The 26,383-nt window shown below is 38.0% G+C and overlaps 1 gene segment (V, D, J or C); it reads left to right on the forward strand.

The window, feature by feature from the left end:
* The first annotated feature begins 4,342 nt into the window (after positions 1-4,342).
* Positions 4,343-26,383, forward strand: part of LOC100935636 — a 91,408-nt gene continuing 69,367 nt past the window's right edge. Inside the window, 1 exon segment of the C gene segment in view lies at positions 19,286-19,447. Within this exon segment, the coding sequence occupies positions 19,420-19,447 (28 nt within the window).

A 26,383-nucleotide genomic window follows, 5' to 3' on the forward strand; every position in this document is an offset into this window, starting at 1 on the left:
AACCAGAAGACAAAAGGATTTTTAGGGTAATTGGAAGAATTCAAACCAATGCAACAATCATGTATCATATACTTACTATATACAAGGCATTCTTGGATTCTAGGAATACAAAAATAAAAATGAACCAAATGTCTCTCCTTAAAGAAGCTGACTGAGGAATTAACCAACCTGGTTTTATTATGGTCTCAAACATCAAAAAATATTATTTCTTGGAATATTCAGTCATCTTGCTTTTGATACTTATGATGTCCATAAACAAAAAGATCCCTACCATAAATTAATTTCCAACATACATTGAAGAAATGAAAAGATAGATAAACGTGACAAAGACCCTTCAAATCAGGGGCCAATATGTTTGGCACTTGGTAACTTCACTGGGAGGGCAGATGGCAAAAAAAAAAAACCCAAAAGCTTATCAAGCATTTGGAAGACTTACCTTTATATACATGAATACTTTCAAGAGACAAAAGGCATAGGGCATGGCAAATACCAAATAAAATCATTAAATAATTAAATTTATTATATCTTAAAATTAAGAGATGACTGTTTCCTAATGCAGAAGTCATCAGTTTCAGCTGCCTGAGTATAGTCAGATCATCAACTAGTTAGAGCAAAAGTCAAAATCAACAAACATTAAATTAGAAAGAAAGAGTTAAGATAAGAAGACTCCATAAACAGTTGTAACAGCATCAGATTGACTGATTCAAATGGACTATTAATACCTCCAAAAAAAGGATAATGAGAAAAGAGAAAGATATTGACCTTGATTAATAATATTTCTTATAGAAATTTAACTGGCATAAAACTGTGAGTAGAGCAAGGAGGCCAAAGGAGACTAAAAAACAATTTACCAATTTGGCAAATGAAAAGATATGGCAGACAAGAGCAATACTACTTTAAGATGAAAAATAAAACAACATGTAGGTGGATGGTGGAAGATTACAAACAATACATTTTTATGAAAGTGTGAACAGCAGGGTAGAGAAAACAAGTCTACTAGAAAGCTTGGCACAAAACCCAAATGAGTCACATCATCCCAAGAGCATTCATAGATTAAACTGGCAGGAAAACAACAAACAGATGGAAATGGAATGGATTTGTCAACATTTCTGTAACAATCTAACTTTATCATTGAAAAAAAGAAGAACTATCAGATTTGGATTCTAGTACCTCAAGTCCAATATACTACTTAGGGTACAGAAATAGTACTTAGTTGACAAAATCAGGAATGGTGAATGGACCAAATATACTTAGGAAATCTGTGCTTCATAAAACATTGAAAGAATTTAGGGATCATTTTTATAAAATAACTCAGAGAAAGGTGCCCAAAAAAAGCTAAAAAAGAGAACTTTTTTAGTCTAAACCTAGGATTGAACAGATCTCATTATTTCCTCAACAACAAGACAAGAAAAAAAATCAATAATTTCTGATCCATATGTCTATTATCTTATCTTTATAAAATCTACGAAAGTAAGTTACATTTGAGGATATGCTGAATGAAAATATGAGAAAGAAACAGGTAGGTTTTTACACATCATATCTTTTCCATAACACAATGGACTGAAAGTAGCCAAGAATACAAGATTCTATTGCATTAATTATTTATGGACTACCGAAAAAAGAAAAATGTTTAACTTAGAGTAAAGGATGTCTCAAAAACTACTCAAAAGAATTCTTTTTTGCATGTCTTTAAGAACATGCTAGATTCTTTGATCAAAGCAACAGCAGTTAACTGCTCAATTACTATGAAGATACATCAAAACATAAAATGGAGAGGTGTATGTTTGCCCAAATTGTTTACCTACTATCATGAAAGATGTTCTACACAAGGTTCAAATGAAAGAGAGATGTTCCATTAGTCATGAGGTCTCCTAGATGCTCCTATCTATAGATGCTGTTGTGCTGATTACATCAAGTTCCAGAACATTACAGAGCTTCCCCAGTGAGATTCATGATTACTCAAAAGAAATCAATCAAAAATTCCACACTGAAAAAATGTTATTTACCAAACCATTACCTGTACTCGGATGAGAATTCCAGCACACAAAGTTAGAATGTGTCTACATATGTATGTAAACATGCATGTATACACCGGGTTTTTCTATTTTCATATATGCATACATGTATCATATGGGTCAAGGATTACAATGGGACAATGACTTGGTTCCAGAATTGAATAAGAGAAAAAGAGCATGGATTTCATTTGGGAACGTGTACAATGCAAGGGAATTTCAGAAAAATATCTACTTCTACTTCATTGACTGCAAATTCTCAGAGATGAGATTACCAGACCATTTTGCTCGCTTCCTAAGGAATCTGTATATAAGTCAAAAAGCAATAGATAGAACTGAATATGGAACATTTGATTGGTTTAAGATTAGAAAAGAAATATGACAAATATGTTCTTGAAACTATTTATAATTTCAGTCTATAACAACTTATCAGAATAAGTGCTGGGTTTGCTGACCAGTCTGTAAAATAATCCCCCTTTAATTATTCTAATAACAAATTCTTCAAATTCCAAAAGAGAGTGGGGACCTTCCTCACTCAAAATCTTCAGATTGAAACAAGATGAATACTTGTTGGTGATCAAATTATGAACAAGAAGAGATTCTTGTTCAAATCGGCACTGAAAGAGATAGCCTATGATGTCCCTTCCACCTTTTTCCTCTTTTTGTTAAGGTTCCAGACAAGGTATTTCTGAAGAATTTGTAGGCTCAGCCTCATGTCCAAACAGAGACAAAGATATTATTATTGTAAAACCCTTGGCAGTGGGAGGTAAGTTCCAAAATGAAGTTAGTGAAGAAGAGGAAGAATAAGAACATATTGTTAAATATTTAACAATTGGCTCTCCAGGGGGAAAAATGTCCAAGTACTTTTAAATTTAGTCTGCATTAGTAACATCTTCTCCATCACTTTCTTTAATCTAGACAATCCACAATAAATCAAGCCTTGACTTGTAGCACATATATGCTCCCACTGAAAAACTAATAATTGTTTTAACACTCCAGAATCCAGGAGTCCAAAGACAGCTTTGAATTCAAATTTTACCACCTACCGGTTATATGACCTTGGTATTTCACCACTAAGAGTATCAATTTCCTCTTCCGTACAATGAAGTTGAACACCTGGGTTAAGGGTTTAAAGTTAGGAGTTAACAAACTTCTTACCTCAGGGAGTTTACAATTTAATCCAATCATGGGACTAAAATGTGAGGTACAGATTGGACAAATTGACCTCAATTTTACATATAATATCTGATGTTCTTTCGAGTGCTAAATTTTATAATCTAGTCCCTTGATTCATTAGGTTGCCCTGTTTCAACTCAATAAAGATTTGTTGAAATATGACAACCAGAAGCAAATGACACTTTCCAAAGGGATTCTAGAAATGCCCTCTGCCCTCTCTTTCATGCCCTGGTTTCTACTCATGCGTACATTGGAGAGAAACTCCAGAATCCATTTGAGATTCATAGAATCTCAGGACTGGAATTGGTCCTAGAGATCCCACCATTTATAAGTGTACATGACTGGTGTGCTATTTTGATTTGGGTTAATGGGATGGGGTTGCTTTATTCTGGAGTGCCCTCTACTGCTTGAATCCTCCCATTGCAGCAGGCATTTCATCCTGTGGGTTTCAATTTAATTCAAGTTACCCACTATCTCTATATTATTCACATGTGAATTATCTTACTAGACTGTAAACTCAGTGAGATTATGGGCCAAATTTTCTCTATAGCTGTATCTTCCCCAGTAGCTAACACAGTGGCTGCTTAATTAAAAAAAATTTTTTTGAAAGGTTAACTTCCACAAGAAAATTTCAACAAGGAAGACTCATCTTTGTGATTTCAAATCTGGCCTCAGACACTTATTAGCAGTATGACCCTATGCAAGTCACTTAACCCTAGTTGCCTCAGTTTCCTCATCTATAAAATGAGCTGGAGCAGGAAATGGAAAGTTACTCCAGGGGCTTTGCAAGAAAACTCCAAATAGGGTTCTGAAAAACCAGGTATGTCTGAAAATGACTGAAGAACAACAAAAATTTCTGTTGAATTTACTGTCAGGGAAATGAACAGTTATCAGACTAACACAATCTTTGTCCTTGGGGAATTTACCAAGTAAAGGGGTTTGAGGTAAAAGGTGAACAAAGCCAGAAATAGAATTTGGGATCAGAAACCTTAGGATTGAATCACAGCTCTACTATGCATTATCACTTTTGCTTTGTGTACATGACCTCATTTCTCTAAGTCTCACTTTTTTCATCTCTAAAATGAAAAGGTTAGAAGAGATGATCTTTAAGGTCCCTTCTAGTTTTAAATTCTGTGAATCTGCAGCACAAGGAAGAGTGTTAGGTCCATCAGCATGCTACAAGAGTTCAGAGGAGGGAAAAAGTTTCATCCTCTTGGGGAAATGCAAGATGGATTCATGTAGAAGGTGACATATGAGCTGCAAGTTGATGTACAGAAAGTAGGTCAAAAGAGGGAAAATTCTCTCTATAAGCTACTTGAGTTAAAGTCTATTCTTTCTGCTTCCCTTCACCTTCTAGGTCTACAGCTGACAGCTGCTTCTCTGCCTAGCCCAAAGGCACATGGTTTGTTGACCCTAGTGCAAAGCAATGAAGAAAACAGTGACTTTAAGGTGATGGAGCAGCACCCTGACAAAATGGAAGAAAATTGTCCTACAGAAGAGGAACCGGGGGTCATGGGGAACTTTGGAAAGAATGCATGAAGGTCATCCATTTCCCTTCTTAGGGTTAAAGAAAAATTGAGACAGAAGACAGTTATTATTCCAAATCAGAAGCAATGAAAAATGAACCCATACTCAGTGAGAAGAACCTGAAAATTGCATCTTGTGCTAATACGGAGGGAGTTAAATGCATACCAGGTGGGCTTATAACTGTTTTATCGTGGAAAGAATATTAAATGTGCAGTCATAGGAGATGGGTTTGAATTCTGACTTATGACCTCTATGATCTTGAGGAAGTTAACTTTCTTAGCTTCTCTTTCCTTATCTGTAAATTAAGATTTTTAATTGATATGATCTTTTAGGTCTCTTCCAGCTCTAACATTCTATGATTCTTTACAGATCTAATCTGTGAACATCATTAGCGTTTTCCTCCCTCAGTGTGTGATTCCTGGTAAGAGGCAAAAATAGCAGTTTCATTTGAGGAGCAGAATGATTTCTTGGTCCAGTGAATATATATTACAGACTCATCAGAGCTTGAGGGCTTGTGTCCAGATGCCAACTTAAGAGCTGGCTATCATTATCTCCAATAAAGGCAAATCAACAAAAATAGCTTATGGGGAAAATATCAATTTGACCCAAAAAAAAAAATCTCGTAGAGTGTGAAAACATTTTACTATCTTACTTGATCTCCTTTTGGCCTGAAATTTCTTCACTTCCCCCCATTCCATACTATAAAATGGAGGACCCCTTTGGAAAAACTAGTGAGTGACTAACAGTAAATACTGCCCCTATAGGGCAAAATTGAAACTATATCTCCTTAAGTTAAATTAATGTGTATTGTTTTTGTAAAGATGTTCACTCCTGTGGGAATCAGGGAGATAAGAAACTAACATTTGGAGCTGGGACTAGAGTACATGTGATTCTCAGTAAGTAATACCTGACAGAATTATTCTTCTTTCATCCAAATGTTATCAAAGAAAAGCTAGAACAGCTCCTCAAAGAATAGGCAAGGAAGATGAATATGTGTACAATTACAGTTCTTTAGGTATGAGTCTGTTTAGTCTCCTAACTTTTTTTCCCTAAATATCCTTGGGTCAGTTTCAGAAATCAACCCCCTGGGGAAAGACTTTCACTATTTAGAACTGGGGAGGAATTTTAGTTTAGGGGGGAGTGGATTGTTTTTAAGCCTAATGATTAGAACAAAAATAGATTTGCCTTTGCAGTTAAGTATGAGGCTGAGTGAATAGTTCATTTTCAGAGACCTTGTCTGCTATGAAATGAATAATCCTAAACAAGAGCCAATCCACAAACAATTTCAGTTTTAATTTCAACATTTATTTTAATACTTAGGGGATAGGAGAAGGAAGACACATTTGCCTTCCTGAGAGTATTTTTCTCACATTGATTTCTCAGTGCCTCTCAAAGGTTATAATATTTATTGTAATTATTTATTATTGTTATTCTTTTATTAATATTATTATCGTTAATAATTTGACATTTGTCTAATGTTCCAGGATTTTCGCAGTGTTTTGTTTTTTTTTTTACATTTTGTCATGTGATTTCAAAAGCAGGTCAGTATTGCTACCATGTACTCAGTAAACATGATCTCATTTTTTCCTCACAGTAGCTATTGGAGGTATAGAATGTAAATATAATGTGATCACCCCATTTTACAGATAAGGATACTAAGATTTAACAAGGTTAATTAACTTGTTCAGGGTCATTGATAACAGAAGCAGGACTAGAATTCAGGTCATATAACTACATGGGGGGATGCTAGTTAAAAATTATGAATTATTGAAATAGGTTTTCCTGGCAGTTGGCATGAGATCCCTCGGGGTCATGTCTCTAATGTCAAGATGAAATTAGGGATTCAGTTTCATAGAGAACATATCTCAAAGCTTAGAGCTTGGGACTATGTCCTTAGGTCCATGCAGGTTCTTGCAAAGGAGTAGAGCAATGTGTGAAGCAAGGCAACAACGCTGCCAAATTTGGAAAAGGAACCTGGCTCTCTGTAAAACCGGGTAAGGTTGGCGCTATCATCCTCAAGATCTGAATCTTTCAGAATATAGTAAATCCAGATGATTCCTTGGCCTGTGGGTGTCCCTATTTGAAATATGGTTTTCCCTATAGGTCTGCAAAGAGATGCTCAAATACTGATCTTGAGTTCTGTGAATTTTCTTTTATATATTTTGAAAACTTTCAATATAATTCGTTTTCTTTGTCATATTATGTAATTTAATTTGTGCATTAAAAATATTATTTTGAGAAGAGGTTCACAGGCTTTACCAGACTGGGGGAAATGGTTAATAGGACCTTGTCTTTGGCATCAGGGAGTTTTGGTAAAGGCCCCAAGAACTATGAAATGAATGACAAGAAGCTCACTTTGGGAAAAGGAACACAATTGACAATGGGACTGGATAAGAAGCTTGGGTCCAGAACCCACAACTTTAACTATATCTCTAGGTTATACCAATGACCTGAGTAACTGTGAGGGTAGTAATTCTTATCTGAATGTGAATACCACTTATCCATGAGAAGAAACCACCTTCCTTCTGGTTTGTAGGGAGCCTATAGTTTTTGTAAAAAGATTAATTTCTGTGGGAAGGAAGGAAACAGAAAAGTTACATTTGGAATTGGAACAGTGGTGAGAATAAAACCTAGTAAGTGACTATCTTTAAACTGGAAGAACAAATTTGTTTATTTTGGGATTTGAATGTTAGAGAAGGGGCCAAACAAAATTGAGTATTTTTCCTGATGTAATAGATTTAGAAACTCTGACTTCATGGTCAAATGTTGAGTCATATCTGAGCTTCCTCTCCTTCAGGAATAGCACACAGTCTTTCCAAGGCTGAGAGAGACATCACAATGAGACACACGATGATATTTTGAGTTCCATTTCTATTATGGAGTTAAAATACCTGGGGGGTTAGATGGTTTTTAGGAATCATCTCACTTAATCCTGTCCTTTTATAAATGAAAAATTTGGGGTTCAGACAAGATGAATGACACACTCTGAAATCCAAGACAGTTTCAGGCTATTATAATTCATTGCTCTCATCATATTAATAGTCAAAAATGGATAGCATTTTAGTTCTCTTCGTGGTTAATATTAATGATAGCATGGTTTGGAGTATTCCAAACACTGCCCACTCTGTGCTGAGAGTTTGGCAAGGAACTGTTGACTTCCCAAGGGAACAGAAACAATTCACTGTATATCTAGTGAGAAAAAAAAAAGTGGGCAAGGAGAACAGGTGAATTGCTTCAGTAACACTGCAGATACTTGAATTGGGGACAAAAGCAATCTTTAAGCTGATTTAGGGAATGACACAAAGCATGAGAAGATAAAGCTGCTCTTGTCAGGTAGTGGCCATGATCATTAGATATTCCTGCATAAGTGTTTGGTGCTAGATGGCATGGCTTAAACAGGCATGGCCCCTTGACTAGAGGCATTTATGAGATAATATAAGTCACAGCATTTGGTAAATGATAAAACAACATACAATTAAGCAATGAGGCAGACTAAAAAGAGTACTGCTAATTATTACCTGGGTGGCCTTGGCCAAATAAGTCATTGCACCCTTTGGGTCTGTTTCCTTAGCAAAATTCAATCTAATTCAACAAGTGTTTATTAGACATCTCCTGGGAATCAAGCATTGGAGATACAAAGGCATAAATTGAAAATTGACCCTGCCTTCAAGGAGCTTACATTCTATTTATGGGAAACAATAGTATATGCACAGATAAGTACATGCAAATATATGTATAAATATATATACATATGTATATACAATGTATATATGTGTATTCATACACACATACATATATATATATATATATATATATACTCATATATGTACGAAGTAGCTGTAAGAAATTTCAGAGGTGAAATAATATGTTAATCATTGGAGGATTTGAAAAGATCTCTTGTAGGTGATATTAGGTGATTCTTGAATAAAGACAGAATCCAAAAGGGGAGGGAGGCAGGGAATGAAGGGATTAGTTCAATTTTGCCATACATTCTATTCTTATTATGAAGACTACAACCCACACAGATTTTCAGAAGCATTTTATTGCAAGTGATAAATATATACTGTGATAGAGATCATTTTCTCTATCACTTAGTGATCTGAGTCTTTCGTAGATTGAAGCACAATCTACCTTAGATTTTGATAGTTTGAGATATGTTTATCAGAATTGAAACCTTGGATCACCAGGAAGATATCTGATGTCCTTTTCCTAGATTATGACAGGTCAGGAGAAATCTTGGACCTTGGGTTAGAATATAAAGTTGGGCTAAGTGAAAACAGTCACCATTGGTTTTTACAAAGCATTTATGCATAGTGTTAATCAGGATGCTGGTTTCAAGTTGACATTTGGAAAGGGGACATACCTTACAGTGAGTCCTGGTAAGTGGATCAGAAACACAGTCCCCATACTTGAATGTAATTTAGGAGTGAGTGATGCAATTTACATATATGTATATTAATATAGATTTGGATCCTAGACCAAAAAAAATGCCAATATCTTTGAAACTAATTGGCACAATGATATTCTCTATGTGAGGAGGCTCAGCCATGCTGCAGGTTAAGGATCTGAATTTTTTCCCTAAATTTTTTCTATTTCAATGAAACACAAAAGGACCACAAGCATTACTCTATAATGAGGCTTATTGCCTCCATACATTCCTACTAGTTTATCTGTATGAGGGAAGAAGTTCACTTGAAACAAGATTTGGAGGTATAAAGTACATCCTAAGCAGAGGAATCTCTAGGTTCACCTTGGTTCCTTTTGAAATTAATTGCTCTTTGTTTTAAGAAATGCCTTTGGGAAATGAATCAGATGATAAAACCCAGTCCTGTTGTTGAAATTTGAACAACGATTATGTTTTGCTCTATACCAGGGGTGTGGAGCCTTTTTCTCTGCCAAGGGCCGTTTGGCTATTTACAACATCACTTGAGAGCCTACAAAATTATAAACTTAAAAACTCAAGCACTGGGAGGTTGATGTATCTAGCTTTCAGCTCATCGTTGTTTGAGATTGCAGTGTCAGAACCAAATCAAATGATTTCACAAGCCTTCTACAGCTTGTGGACCTGACATTTCCCACCCTTGCTCTAACTTGATCCAGATCCTGTACATGAGGATGTATGGGACCCAGTCCCACCAATTCAGCAACCTATGAGCATTGATTTTGCAAGCTGTTATGTGCCTGGCACTATCCTAATGTTGTAGAAACAAATTGTATGTGAGAATTCCTGTCTTCGGAGAGTCTCCATTGTTGTGGAAAGATCCTCAGTTTCTCTGTCAGTAGGTAATGTGAGCATTTCATGATTAAAGGAACTGAAACTATTTAGTTGAGAAAAAACAAAAAAGGAAGTGAGAGCTCTAAAGTCTTCAAGGCAATGAATGAGTGGAAAGTGGATAAGTAGTATCCATCTGAAAACAGAATAAAAGGAATGTCTTAAAATATAATGAAACATTTAGATTAGAGAGAAGAAAAAATTAATTTTTATGGGAACATTAAAAATAAGATGAATGGGGCAGCTAGGTGGCACAGTGGATAGAGCATCCGTCCTGAAGTCAGGAGGACCTGAGTTCAAATGTGACCTCAAACACTTAACATTTTCTAGCTGTGTTATCCTGGGCAACCCCAATAACCTCAGAAAAAAATAATAAATAAAGATGAATGAATGAATGAAAAAGCATTTTAAGTGCTTCCTAAGTGCCAGATACTATGATAACATTCATATGGCAAACCATGATATGTATGTACTCTTAGAAATAAAGTGAATTTCCTTTTGTTTGAGACACAGAACACAAAAGTCCTCCTCCTAATGCTTCAATACAGCATGGAAGAGGTCTTGGCTTCCAGAAAGAACTAGCAAAGAACATATTCTAATAGATCATATAAAAGTGAGAAAAGGTTCTATAACTGAAAATTACCAAGAAAAGCCTACCTAAATTCAGAAAGACTCATCATCAAAAGGTTGGCTATAAGGTCACAAAATCCTTGACTAAGGCCAAGTACCAAAGTGGGAAATGTGCTCTTATGGCTAAAACAGATCTCCATTTGTTTGGGGACAGTTGTCATTTATTACTGCCAAAGGATAGAGGAATAAGCAATAAGAATTATTGAGGTCTCTTCTTCTCAATAAATATTCTTTATTTCTGAAAATAAATAACCAAAACTCAAATACAGTTGAAATTTCAAGCTATATCATTATATTCAAGAAAAATGAAGCCTTCCAGTTTCCTCTTTCTTCAGGCATCTGTTTCTTACCTGAATGGTTTCAAGAACAATGGATATATGCATGCCTGAGCATACTGTGTGTGTCTACTTAAATATTGCTCAAGTAAACATCTGCAAAAGAAATGAAAGCCAGGCATCTAATGAGACTCCAGACAAAAAAAAATTAGCCATTAAAAATTTTTTTCTAACTCTTCCCTTAGCAGGAATAACCAGGTAATTATTTCATCACATGGAATCTTGTTTCTTCCATAACAATGCCTTTGTAACTTTGCTGGTAAAGCATAGAGGAAAGATTGTCTTGGATGTGAGACAAGACACCTGGTTGCAATGCTTTGGCAATATTTGTAAAGCAGTTTGTGGTAGTGTATATTCAGTCTGGCTATCAAAGGCCTAACTTTGGAAAAGGGACAAGGCTGATAGTAAACTCAAGTAAGTTTTAACAGTCTTTATCCCCAAATCCTCTCTGGAACCCTGATATCTGAGTCTCCCACTTTGGTTTTCAACATGGCTCTAGATCATAAAGGAAGGTTGGGAAAGAAATTTATGCTTTTTGGTAGAAGGTGGACAAAACTATTCAGGTCCTTTGATCTTTGAGATTTTATTATTTTATGAATTTTATCAATTTACAAGTCCATGGAAAGGGGTATTGAGGTCAAGCATTTAAAAATTTGTTTTCTACTCAGTGTAGTTTTTTTGTATTGCAAATTACTTTATTTCACTGAGCCTCTTATCTTCTCCATAAAATGGGATTACTAATCCCAGTGGTAACTACTAAAATGGAATGCTATGAGTAACTGTTGGCATATTTATCATCAACTAAAGATGTCTAAAAGTGGAATGGGCTCTCTCAGGATATAATGGGTTCTCCATAACTAGAGGTCTTTAAGCAGAAGGCTCGTACCCACTTGCTCAAATCCATGATCTTTCTTTCTTTCTTCCTTCTTTCTTCCATGAAATAATATCATAGAGGTAAAGATGCTGCCCCCTAAAATAGTCACAAGTATTCTATTCAAGTATAGGTTGTACGAGATGTCCTCCAAGAAACCTCCCTCTGTGACTTTTTCAGAGAGACAGTGATTTCAAGGTAGGAAAAAAGGAGTGGCTTAAACTAGTTTGAAAGTCCCTGAATAGTAAAGAATCAGTTGTATCAGAAGGATGATGGAGTGAATCTCTTTTGTACAGGGATGGAGTGCATAAACAAAGTTTTTGCAAAGCTCTGTTGCAGAGTGTAAGAATATGGGCAATCAGATCACATTCGGGAAAGGTACAACTCTGATTGTTAAACCATGTAAGTTTAAAGGAAAAAAATATCCATTCTTATAATTATTTGAAATTCAGCTGCAATTGGTACTTTTCTCTTTTGGTCAAGCCATTTACAAGAATTGCTTACACTTGTAGCTTTTCAGTGGCTCCTCACTCAATGCCTTTAAATGTATTATTGCATGTTTGTTAGTTTATAAAAATGAGAAAAGTCTGAGGAATGAGAATAATCCTTGGACCAAGAATTGAGAAAGGGATTTGAAGGTGTAGCAACAAGCGCCTTGTTCTACATTTCAGGAGACTTTCGTTCTCATTCCAAATCGGCTGCTAATTATGTTGTATGACTTTGAGCCAATCACTTCAGCATCCTGGATTTGTTTCCATATCTATAAAATGACGAGTTGGATAAGATAATCTCCAAATCTTCTTTTAATTCTAAATCTTATGATAAGTCTCTTTATAATTTCCTCACCTGTAAAATAGTTGGACAGAACTGGGCTCTGAAACCATTCCCAGTTTAAGATACTGTGCCTCTATGAAAATAAGATTTGCTTCTTATAGTTCCTAAGTATTAGAAGTAGCAATCAGCAAAAACAAACACCACTGAGTTTCTATTTTTAATCCTCAAAGGAATTTCTATGAAAGTACCTCCTGGAGGTACTATAGTCATTCCTTTTTTGTGTGCATTTTTTCCCTAAAATGGGCATAGAAAAGAAATCCAAGTTGAAATTCAAAAAAAAGCATTCATGAGATTTATCTTAAGCTTTCCTTGTCAGCAAAATGGAAAGAGCCAGAATGATAGGAGGCTGACATTTGGGGACTAGCTTAAAAGGAAATCCAAATTAATCCTTAGAAACAATAATGATGACTGTGAAACTATAGACATCAACTCCTCAAGGTGGGTTTCACTGAAATGGCCCCTTGGGAGTCAAGGGGGCTGTGAGAGTAAGCACACCTATTGCAGCCCTAGCCTGCTTAGCTTTGAGTAGTAAAGAATCAGAGCCCTTTAGATACAAGCCCTCCAAAGTCCTTGCAATATCTTCATTTAGGTTGAGTTTATCATTATACAAAGTGTTCTGGAAGTAATCGCAAAATGTATTAAAAACTTCAGCAAATGGAAATGAGATGTAAATTTAGATTGTAAATATGTGACTGCAAGCAAGCCAATAGTAAGAGATTAGAAACTTGGCACCATTTCTCTAACCCTAAAGGAGATATTTCTATAAATAGCTAGAAAGAGATGGGAGAATAGGCAAACAGATTTTCTCTTAATCCTCTTTACTCTATAGCATTAGAAATTGTTTCTCTAGATCAGATCACCCTAGCAGAGGTGAGGAAATGGTGTCAGCTCTAAGGCTCAAAGGACATCTGGCTGGGTGGGCTCTTGTAATTGTTTTTTGTAAAGCACCCCATGACAGTGGCAGGTGCTGGCAATAAGCTGATATTTGGAATAGGGAGCAGCCTGAAAATAAAGCCAAGTAAGTGTGAAAGGACAAGCCCAGCTCTCACAGCAGGATTTCCCCCGGATTTTCCATATTGCCTTTTAATCTTTATGTCTTTCGGTGATGGGTTGGGTTCCCCAGTGGGCCTAGCCCTAGAATTCAGGCTGGTAAATTTAGGAAGAATGGGAGTTCAATTTCCCACAGGGAGACCTAGGATCTTTCCAGATCCTTTCTGATTATCAGTTATTATGACAGGAAGAGTTCTGCCTATAATTGGAGGGGGGAGACATTAAAATCCTGAAAGTTAAAAATTGGGGTGTCAAATAGGTGAAAGAGTAGGAACTCTGGTGCATATTGGTAACTGTACTAATCTCCTAATCAATACTGCTTTGGTCTGAAGAGATTTTCTCCTAAGGCTCTGATTAGTTGGATCAGGACTATTCTCCCAGGAAGACAAGGTAATTTTGAGATGGAAGCGAGTTTCAACTTGAGGGAAACATGGTGAAGGGTATCCAGAGAAGTTTTTTGTTTTTTTTTTTAAGTTGCTTATGACAGTGTGAAGAAGGCTTTGTTGGAGAAAAGCTGATATTTGGACAAGGGGTGACTCTGATAGTCCATTCAAGTAAGTAGGAACAGATTAAACTATCTGTAGGTACCAAATACTTCCTTTCTCTTGTTATTTAATTCTTTTTCTTACCTTCTGGTTGAAGGATACAGTTGAGTCCTTTGCTCTAACCCAGGAAAGAAAAAAAATGTCCACTCCTCCCCCAAGCAACATTCTTTAAACCTTGGACTATTAAAATCCCCAGTTTTCCTCCCTTTTCTCAATCAGTTTCCAGTAAACCAGAATCGTGTGAGATGATGAGAGCAATTTCAATAAAAAGCCAGGAAATAGTTACCCCCAACGTGCCATAAAGTAGAAATGATGTGAGTACCAGCCAGGGAAAGGCAATTAGGAGAAGTAAGAAAAAACAAATGGATTCCCCAAAATGAGGCAGCAGGCTACTCGTAAAACAAGGTACTGTTCCATATAGAAACTCGGTTTTCTTCAGCAGTCAGCCCAGCCACTTAGGGTCCTGAGTTTTTCTGGGCCAAGTACCTTAGTTAAGATTGAGGGTGAGAGTTCAAGACCAAGTTGAACAGCAGGGGTCCCCCAACTGAGAAGAGCTACCTTACCTGTTTTTGTAAAGCTTCCTTTAGATGTGGGTATACTGGGAGTTCCAACAATAAGCTAACATTTGGAAAAGGAACTATCTTAACTGTAAAACCAGGTAAGTTTGAAAGAATGAAAACAAAAAGAAAAAAAATACTTTCCCTCATATCTAAACCACTGCTACCTCTAAACACCTTAGTTTAGCTTCTAAATCTGATTTTTTTTTTTTTTTTTTTTTTTTTTGGCCACTTGGAGATCTGCTTTTTCCCCCATCTTGGGGAATTAGAACTTGGTTGCTACAAAGACTGAATTAGCTTCAGCTGAAAATATTCCTGTCATCCATCTTAAATAAGATTATTGGGACAAGGAAGAAATTTTGAATACTGACTCCTAAGGGATTTTACTAAACCCAGAAATGTTTGCCCAAAAGATAGAAAGAAAATTGGCATGTTGTATATATGCAAATTCATTGGGCTAAATTAAATCTCCTGACATTGATATTAAATCCCCTAAATTCATTGTCTAAAATGTTGGAATGCCATGATGTAATTAACCAATACTGAGGGTCTTGAAGATATACCTCTTCTTTTTATTTTCACCCATTTCTCTCTGAAGGAATGTTTATCAAATCAGAACCCAAAGTTCTAATAATAGAAATCTCTCTACTTTGAGCTCTGATCTGGTCTCCATAGATAGCTACCTGGCTAATTTAAACAAACACCCTAGCTTTGCCTGAGTTACCCAGGTAACTGTGTTTGGTCTCCCCTTTGGCTATAAGCTACATTTGATATAAGGTAGAGGAAGTACTGAATATCAATGCAATTTTCTCTGCAGATACAAAGGATATCAGATTGTGAATACCTTTATCCCCTCCTCCTTTTACCCATAAAATTAGATAATAGAGGTAAAAAGTGCTTCAAAAAAAAAAAGTCACAAGTATTCTACAAAAGTAAGTGATAATTATCAGCAATTCTTGTAAATGGGAATTTCTGATTATAAAATGATAATGGGGAAACCTAATAATAAATAGAGGTGTAAATGGAAGAAACTATATAGATAACTCTTAGAAAACATCAATAATATTCCTCATATTTTTCCCCCTAAAGCGGGAAAGTGTTCCAACAAAAAACTAGGGCATGGAGTCAATACAACTGAAAGCTAGGTAAGGCTGCAAACTGCTTTAATGATCCAGATCTCCATTCTGAAATCTGGAGAGAGTAAAACGTGTGTTTAGGTAGGGAGGAACAGCAGCTTGAGCTGCCCCAGAGATGCAATCCAACCAGTATCTGTGTGACCCTGTAATTCCATGCAGAAGTGAGAGGTCACAAGGAGAATGAAGGGGGGAGCAGGCGATTAAGGACGAAAGCAGCTGCCCCAAACATTACTCATTTCTCTTCAGTCTTGAGCATCCATGTAGTTGAAATGCAAGCATAGGCCTAAAGGACACAGCATGTGATTAGCTATGAAGTTATAATGCACAGAATTGTCTTTCTCAGCAGGGGTAAGATCAGCACACGTCTGCAGCAAAAATTAAAGCTTTGAGCAGCAATGAATAATACATAATGTTGTTAAAACCCATAAATTCAACAGTCTCCAGGGCTTTGCTAAATTAATTCACCCCTGAGATGTTCATTCCAACTCTCGGGAATCGAGGCACAAAACACAGGGGCAGAAAGAGATCAGTGGACTTATTCAGAAATGCCCTGATCTGGAGTCAGGACATCTCCAGCTCCTTAGAATGGTCTCTGTAATAATGGAGTGAAGCAATAGCTACAAGTTAACATCAAGGGAGAGAAGGAGTTGAACAGTCATTCTAAATATGAAAGGAAAAATACCTATTTGCTCCCACCCACCATTCCAGCCAATGCTTTTGACACTAATAGGCTTCAGCCTTTCTATGCAATCGGCTCCTTTCAGTATTCAAAGGCTTAAAGGGGAGGTGAAAGTGGGGGAGAGAAAGTCCATCTGATACATGATTAGATTCAGCTTTCCTCCCATCCTTCCTTGCAGGCTGAGATTATTGCCAAGGCAACAGTTAGGGGCACAATTGTGTGCAGGCTTCAGCTGAGGGCAGGCAATTTGGTCTTTAATTAAGCGCTGTAGTGGATGGGAAAGGGGGGGGGGGGGGGGGGTGCCGGGGGCGACTGTGCAGACAATGAATAACATCTAAGGGAAAGAGGTGAGGAGACACATTTGAATCACAGCAGTCCACCCTTAAAGTGGTCGGACAGCTCCAGGAAAATGAGCTCCTGCTTTATGAAAATGACAAAATGCTGAGATAGAACTACAGGTAATTCCCCTTCGTGGAAGCTGTAGATAAGTGGGGTGAGGCTTTGACCCTTTATTAATGAGCCTGTAGTCATGAGCAGAGAATCCAGGTCCGAATTCAGTCAAAGTAGTTTAACTGGATCCAATTGGAAATAATAATGATCCTGTTAATGTAAAAGTTGAATTCGGCCCAAACATCCAGAGTTTGGCAAGACCGTGTCAAATAACAAGTCAGCCTATTTTTTCATTCATTTGCTTGTTTGGTTGGCAACAGTCTGCTGGGGGAGCTCAGGTTCTTGTAAAGCTTCCAGGGACTGTGGATGCTAGTGGTACAACAAAGGTTGTGTTTGGTAGTGGGACCAAAGTGACAGTGACCCCAGGTAAGTCTGAGAGATAAAACTCTAAAGTCTTCTTGCTAAGTCACTTTAATTTGACCCTTCTGAGAGGCAGACAAGCCCCAGCCAACATCTTCTGATGTCAGGGAATCTGAAGTTAGGAGACACCATAGAATGCTGTGTGTAAAGCTCTCTGAGATGGTAGTGTAATAAAAAAAAAAGCCTTCTGCTGATTGAACTAGACCGATACTAAAAAACATATAAGCATGAAAGGATCCATGAAATGTAACCTACCTCCCATTTCTGGCACTGGAGCAGGCAATGAGGGGGCAGGGGTAGTATTAGGGAGAGGAGATTATTTGATGCAATGAGAGAATAAATCTCCTCCATTCTGTTCAGCCACCACAAAGCTTCCAAATTCCCCCTCTCTTTAACATGGATTCATTGTCATCAGAAACCTGTGACACTTCAGGGTACGGATGAGGGGAAGGGCACATCTTACACTGACAGGAGAAATTGTCCTGAAAACGATATTGTAAAATGGAAATGAGACCTTTAGAGAGAGATGCTCAACATGTGAATTCGGTAAACCCCCAGATAGAAGCGAGGGAAGATGGGAACAGATGGAGGCTCCTCTCCGGGATAAAGGAAGCACCACACAATCAAATGTGACAATGTTCTTCCCTGTGACCCTTTTGGCAGAACTCATTCCATCCCCAGCATCTAAGGGCCCATTAGCTCAGTGTTTTCCTCCCCAGTTGTGGGAGAAGGGGGATAACTGTAAGAGTCAAAGCATTCTTGAGGAGTTTATGTAAAGGTGTCTGGGGCAGTGCTAACTTCTGGTGCCAGTTTTGGGAATCTGAAATTTGGACCAGGGACTACTTTAACAATCATGCCAAGTAAGTGCCCCAAGAGAGCTCATTAGACCCCCTGGAACTTCACCCCCAAATTAAATAGGAGGTCAGTTTTCAGAGGACTATGCCCCTCTCTGCTCTGATCCATAGGAAAACCCTGGGCAAGTAATTGCACTTCCTTGGGACTATGTTTCCAAATCATTAAAATAAGGGCATTGGATTTGATTTAAGGTTCTTTCCAACTTCAGATCTGTGAGCCTTGATACCAAGCTCACCAGGGCAGAGGGGTGACTTGATGGATAGAATGCTGAACCTGGAGTAAAGAAACCCTGAGTTCAAATTTGGCCTCAGCCCTTTGCTGACTGTGTGACCCAGGATAAGCCACTTAATTCTCAGCTGCTCCATCTATAAAATGAAAATAACAGTAACACCTATGTTGCAAAGGGGTGGGGAGGATCAAATAAAATCATATTTGTATAATTTTTTTGTATTTTTAAAAATCACTAAGGCATTTTATAAATATTTAAATTATTATTGTTAATTAGCTATGAATTGAGGATTACCATCTAATTGGGGGTAATATGGTTCCTTCAAAATATCTCCTTTTTCTTTCCAATATTCTGACTACTCTGGTTACTTTTCTAACAGTCTTCCAATCTATACCTTTTCTACAAAGCAAAGTTGTCCCTAAATCAGGACAGACATATGCTGATTATTTTTCACAGATTTGCAGGGAAGGAGATTCCCCAACTTCCATCAGTCACCCTTTCCTAACATCTCCTTGCAAGCCCCATTCTTGCCCAAATGACTACATCCATTAGGATCCTCTAAGAATAAAGAGAAAGAAAGAATAGAAGTAAGTCTTTTCCCTATTTCTGAAACTAGTAGGCAAAGGAATGTGACTCACTTCAAAGACACCCGGATATGATGGTTAGTGCCTTTTTCCGTGTGATAACAGTTCTCTGTGCTAATAAGGAGAGAAAATAAGGAAGATGTGGGCTGATTGGGCTTTGGTGTGTGTGTGTGTCTGCCACTGCTGATGGCTTCTTTGGAAGAGATGGAAACTCTGTTGGCTGACTACTGGCTTTTAAGATTCAAGTTCCCTCTGCCATTTTTTGTAAAGCTCCCTGCTGTGGTGTGAGGAATGACTATGGGAAACTGACATTTGGAATGGGAACACAATTAACCATAAAACCAAGTAAGTTGGGAGGATGGAGAGAAAAAAGCAAATTCTCTACTTCTGAATGTTTCACTGTAGTCCTCTATTGAAGTTTCTGGTCCACTCACAGGAGCCTTAATAGGGTAAGCTGAAATAAACTAGAGGAGAATTTTGAAATCCCATGAGTATAAAAAATAACTGGAATTAGTCTGAGACAGAAAGGGGAAAGCCCATTTATAAAAAGAAAAAGAGAAATATCTTTCTTTCACTGAAGACTGATAACCTGGTGTCAAATTGGGATGGGTGGTAGATGGCAGAAGAGCTGAAGCTGGCTCTCCAGTAAATATTTGCATAGCATATTTTACATTTTTTCCCAAGTGTTCAGTTTAGGGTATGGAGCCTTGTCATAGTTTCCAAGGGTGGGGAGCCAGCCCCAGTTGCTTAGGAATCCCTATTCTTCCCTTCTCACTTGCCTCCCCACATTCCCAGGGCATTATTGATTAGACAGATGACACACTGCCTATACTGCAAGAAGTGGGAAGGTCACAGAAAGTACTTTCAAGTCCTTCAGGGGAAACTGAGGTTCATCGAGGTTAAAGATGAAGAGACATGAGTTAGAACATAATGCAATCAGATGAATTCAAAACTGGTTCAGTGGTTAGAATTAAAGAGTTTATTAATGGTTTCATATCAATGGGATAAGAAGTATGTATTTAGCCTTGTGTTGCTAATATTTATAGTAGTGGATTAGATAAAGTCATAGGTGACTATGCTCATCTGATTTGCGGATGGATAGCTAACATACTGTGTGGACAGAATCCAAAAGAGCATTGGGCTGAATCTAATAAGATTAAAATTTAATAGGTATAAATGCAGTCCTAAATATGGATACAAAACATTATCTTCACAAGCGTAATGTGGAGAGGCATAGTCAGATGGAAGTAATTCTGAAAAAGATCCTGGTGTTTTAGTGGACTGCAAGGGCAAGCCAAGTCAGCCATGGGATGCATTCACAGAAAAGAAAAATGCTAAAACTGATGTCCTTGTCAGATTTCAACTGAAGTGCTGTGTTCAATTCTGAACATCACAATTTAAGAAGTACTTGGATAAGCCAGAAAGTGTCCAGAGGAGGACAGCCAGAATGGTGAAGGTCCTTGAGCCTCTGTCATGATAAAATTGCTCAAAGGAACTGAGTGGGTTATTTGGGAGAAGAGAAAGCTCAGAGGGACCAATTAGGGAGAGCTGTCACATGCAAGAAGGATTAGACTTGCTCCATCTGGCCCCAGATGGCTGGACAGGAGCAAATAGTGGAAGATGCAAAGAGGCCACATTAGTTATACTGGAAGCCAAGAAAACCCTAACCGTTAGAGCTGGCCAAAAAATAAAATAAGCTGCCTCTAAAGGTGGTGAGCTATCTTATATAAGTGGGACTAAATAGATGCCTTTTCAGCTCCCTTTCAACTCTTAAATATTCTATGACTGATTCGGTAAATGACTTGTCTAAGGTCACACAGGCTACAAAAGTAACAGCTGGGACTGGAACACAGTTCTCATGAGTCTTGATCCGTGGTACCAACGAGCCCAGGGCATGTTGGCCGGATTAGCTTCTCTCTGAAGACCATGTCAATTGGGAACGGAAAGCCAGGGGCTGACATTTGGTCCGGGGAACCTTTCTAACTAAACACCTGGACGCCTGAAAAGAACAAGTTCCCTTCAGCCCTGATCGTTTGCTGCTAGCTCTCTAGTGTTTGTTATGTCTGCAGAACGCACCCACCGCTGCAGAAAGGTCAGCTCTTCATTAGCCAGACAAATGAGAACAACATATTGACCGGAGATAAAGAACGAGGGGCCGAGGAGCGCAGCCTTTGAGATTCTGGCATTTCCAAGTCCTTTAATCACGGCGCGTTTCACTGAACATATGCTGTCTCAGGGAGGGCTGGATCAATGGTGCCTGAGGGACTCGGTGCCATCCAAATGAGAGCTGGGATATGAAAATGAGATGTAGATTGGGGATATTGTGAGGATGGGAGGACAATTACGGAGGGGGGAGGAGAAGAGTTGCGGAGGAATGATGTTTTTGAAAACCCGCAGCCTGTCTAGGAAGTATAATGAGATTCAAACGCTTTTCCCACGTCCCTCCGCGGCACGGATTAACAGGCGGGTTCCTGGAACACCCGCTTATAGGTACGAGCTCCTAGCTCACTGGTCTCATAATGTTGAGGATGCAATGAGATCCACAGTGGAAAGAGCCATCCCTCTGGAGACAGAGGACCGGCTTGAAATCCCGCGACCTTTATCTTATGAGTACAGATATATGTGTATATTGTCTTCCTGTTTAGAAGATGAGCTCCTTAACGTCGGGTTGTTTTATGGGGTTTTTTTATCCTTTTGTTGTATCCCCTTTGCTTAGTTCAGTGCTGGCCCAGAATGGGTGATAAATATATGTACTGCTGGTTGATTCATGTGGGTGTCAGTGATAGTGATCCCAAGATAAAGTCATTTCCCCATGATTACACAGCTATTAAGGATCAGGTTTAGAATCAGAATCCCCGGCTCTGGACCGTGAAGACAATGTGCTTTCTTTCCATGACAGCCAACTTTCTCTGAGCAGACCTATATGGGAAAGGGAAGCAGAAGCAGATAGCAGGGACGGCGGGAGGAGTTTAGGGTTTGAGATCTAGGCGGCTTTCTGATGTGTCACTTCACTGCTAATTTTTGCAAAGGGTTGGGTGGCGGTGTGTCCTATAATAACGACAAGCTGACATTTGAGCAAGGCTCAAGCTTAACAGTTTCTGCAAGTAAGTCAGTCTCCTAGGGTGTCTTCTGAAAGGCTATTTGTGGTGATGATGCTAGTCCTCCTGAGATAGGAGAGAAGGGGCGTCTGAAGCATTCTGATTGCTGTGGAGGTGCACAAAGCTAGAGGAATGGAGAGCCTTTATTAACAGATTGAGAACAAAGGCAAGGGAAAACTAAAGGAGGTAGAACCTGACTGAAAACAGCATGAGGCTAACAGACAGAACAGAGAGCACAGAGCTTATTCTATGACATGCACACACATTCCTAGTATCTGCAGAAGGAGAGGTAGAGAACAAAAGAAAACTGGGGGTGGAAAGTTCACACAATAGGGGAATGCTAGGGATATGAGAAAAGTTAGAAATGAATGAGAGAATCAGAGCCCCAAGCTGAGTGATTCTGGGAGAAAATGTGGGGCCTGAGTAATTTAGCAGAGAAAAGTAAATTGAAGTTACTAGGATCCAAAGATGTAAGAAGACCAGTTTAAAATGCTTTTCAGTATCACATGATCATCAAGAGAGAAATAAAATTTTAAAAGAAAAAGGGATTACAAACAAACCATGAACTGACCATAAAACAAATGGTCTTGGAGCTCTGATTAAGCAATAAATGCCTTTTCTTTTAATCCTGCTCCAGGATAGGAATCAGTCCCCACATCAGCATGATGGCCACAGCTGTTTCAATCATTGAGGCTCCTTCCTGGGGTGTCCCCCATGCAGGAGCCAGCACTGAAGGAAAAAATAGTCATGTGGCAGGTTGCTGCCCTCCCCCAACCCCTGGTTTTTGTTAAGTTTCCTATCACCGTGTAAACAATAACCAAAGACTTTTTTGGGGGACTGGAACAAGTCTAACTGTCAATCCAAGTAAGTCAACCAGTCATTAATATACTATGCAGAAAAATTAGAGAAGAACAGGTGGGAGATCACCTACTTTAAACCTCTGTCTCTAGGACCAAATGTACAGAGAGGTTGGTAAAATATGGTTGCTGTTTTTATTATTTCCCTACTTGAGGATTGCTGATGGAAGGGCAGACTGGTGTACCTGCAGCAGCAACAGCAGCAGCTAACATTTATATAACATTTACTATGTTCCAGGCACTGTACTAAGCAGTCACAATTATTATCTCATTTATCTTCACCACAATCCTGAGACATAGGCGTTGTTATTATTTAACAGATGAGAAAAGTGAGGCAAACAGATGTTAAGCCCAGGGTGATACAGCTAGTAAGTATCTGAGGCTAGATTTTGAACTCATCTTCCTGACTTCAGGCCTGGCTCTTTATCTACTGCTGTAATAGAGACTTGGATTAAATCTCCACATTTGTGTAGGCTAAGAGAAAAGGGTAGATTCTCAAAGCTAGGAACTGGGGATAGATGCTATTCAAAGAAATCAACATTTTGTGCAGTTTCTTATTTGTATAGGCTAATATTCGTTGCTGGAAATATAAAAACAAAAATAAAACATTCCCTGGCCTCAAAGAGCTTTTTGGAGGGGGAAGGGAGAGAAATGCCATGTGTAGATAGATAAGTATATTATAAAATAATCTGAGGATAATGGGGATCCTTAACAGGGAGAGCTTAGTACAAGGATTAATGCTTGAAATGAGGATTTTGAGAGACTCTGATGAAGGCTTGTGTTTTTGGCAGAGAGTGCTACTTGAGCAAATGCATAAGGGTAAAAGTGTTGACTCAGTTCAGGACAAAACCAGTAATTCATCTTGTCAAGAATAGAGAATTCATGAAGGAGAATAATATGAAATGAGGCTAGAAAAGTAAATTGAAGTCAGAATATGAAAGGCATTAAATTTGTTGTTATTCAATCATTTTTCAATCATGTTCAACTCTTTGGGATCCCATTTGGGGTTTTCTTGATAAAGATACTAGAGAGAGATCTCATTTCCTTCTCCAGTTTTTTTATAGATGAAGAAACAGGCAAACAGGATCACACAGCTACTATGAAGCTGAGATCAGATTTGAACTCAGGAAGATAAGTCTTTCTGACTCCAGGCATTCTATCCACTTCAACACCTATCTATCCTGAGGCCTTAAATGGCAAACTAAAAAGTTTGTATTTTAAGCCAGAGAGAATAGGGAGTTGGTGAAAGTTGCTGAGCAGTGAAATGATGTGGGTCAAATCTGTGACTTAGATTATATTTACTGCTATCTAAAACATAGATTGGAGGAGGGGGAGAGTATAGGCAGAGAGTCCATTAGGTACTGGACAATAGTCCAGTGAAGAAATGATGAGGATCTGAGCTAGAATGGTGTCCAAGTGAGTAGAGAAAAGAAGAAAATATTAGAGCAGGAAAATTAGGTGATTTCAGAGAAAATTGAAAACCTTTGAGGTATGAGAAGATGATAAAGAAATGACTATCAGGTGCTTTCAGAAGTTTTGTGTTTAGACTCACTGATACCATCCGAAGAGATTTCTGTTCTTCCTACTTTTGTCTCATGAAGAAGTATTTGGTAGAATCACAGTAGATTACACATGTCTGGCATCTCTTAATTAAAGCCTTTAATCTCAGTTTCTCTCCACTGCTCCAGCAGAGCATGATCTGAAAGGGTCACCTGGAAACTTTGATGATGTAGAAGTGAGAAGGACTATGTTTCTCAGAAAACATTAGGGAGAGGAAAAGAAGTGGAGGGGGGAGAACTTTCATTTTTTTTTAAAATGAAAGTATTTTTTGTTATGACTTAAAATAATGTATTTGGTAATTTGATGGAAAAGCTCATCATTAGAATGATAGTCAGTCTTACTATGAAACACAGTAAGTCCTTTATCCTTGGTTAGGAAATCAGGTTATTAATTCCTGTTTTATACACCACAGTTAACTTTCAGGCGATCTGTGTAATCGGCCATGGTTTTACCAGATTGCATATGGTATAGCTACAAAAACGTATTACCTTTTCTTTTTGGTAATTAGAACAGGTCAGAAACCCAAGTTTTTCTAGGGGAAATCCAGTCTTGAACACTTAAAACTTAAAACTCAAAATAATATTCACAACAATGAAAGATTATTTTTGACCAGTGCTTGGGTGTTGCCTTTGTTTTTTGTTTTGTTTTGGTTTTGCCCCTACAATTATTTACAAATGTGAAGAGAAGCGTATTAGAGTAGAATGATTGCTTCTGCATTTTCATCTTATGTGATAAATTTACTTTGAATTATCTCAAGCTTTAGGCAGAAATCAAGGGAGATAAAGAGGTATCTAGAAAGCATGTATTCTCAAAATTGGTTTTAGTTGTTGGCTGTGGAGGTTTTCTTTGTTGTTGTTGTTTTTTTTTTTTTCTGTCTTCTGGTAGCAAAGGAATTTTCAGGAAAATGAGAATTAAATACTATGCATCAGGAATGCTCCCTATTTCTAGGGAGAAGACACAATCTCACTGGAAGGGGGGAAAATCTCACTTGGAAAGGTTGAGTTAGTTTTTGCAAAGTAGGGTATCATTGTGGAACTACAATTTGGAACTTATCAATTGCATTTTGGGCAGGGAACAAAGTTAACTGTGAAATCAAGTAAGTGAATCTTGGCTTTATTTTGTTTTAATGAACAGTAGTGCATGCAAAGCACAGGGAGATAGACATAATGCACACAATAAACCCAAAAGGAATGGTACGGAACATTTGAATGAGCCCACTCTTGTAACTAAAGACAGCTTCAAAATAATATGGAAAGAAAAGCAAAATCCAAATGGGAAAAAAATGAGATGTGAGAAAGTTTTCCAAGTTCAGATTTCATATCTGTCTCAACCACAATCATATCCTAGAGAGATATTTTCCCCTCTATTCGAAACTAGAAGAGCAAGGATTGTGAATTTAGAGGATTGAAATCTCTTAACAGGAAGGGTAATGTGATGTTCTTACCAGAAGGCATCTTTCAGAGAAACTAAACAAAGCAGTTTTAGGTGTTAGAGGGAAAATACCCCTCCCTCCAGGTAAATCATCAGAGAAGAAAGTATTTCTCTCCCTAGATTATAAATGGGGAAAATGTATGCCAGAAACATGCCCTTGATTATGTGGTAAATCAGTGGCAGGGCAAAGCTGTGGGGCCAGGAAACTAAAGGATGCCCAGGCTTTTTTTTCCCCATAGCAGGATCCAAAATCATCAGTGTTCTTCGGGGAACAATGTCTGGATACAAACTTAGCATAAGCAAGGAAAATGTCACGTTTCTGCATGCTGTTGTAA

This window comes from Sarcophilus harrisii, chromosome 2 (genome assembly GCF_902635505.1).
Source record: "Sarcophilus harrisii chromosome 2, mSarHar1.11, whole genome shotgun sequence".
Classification (NCBI taxonomy): Eukaryota; Metazoa; Chordata; class Mammalia; order Dasyuromorphia; family Dasyuridae; genus Sarcophilus; species Sarcophilus harrisii.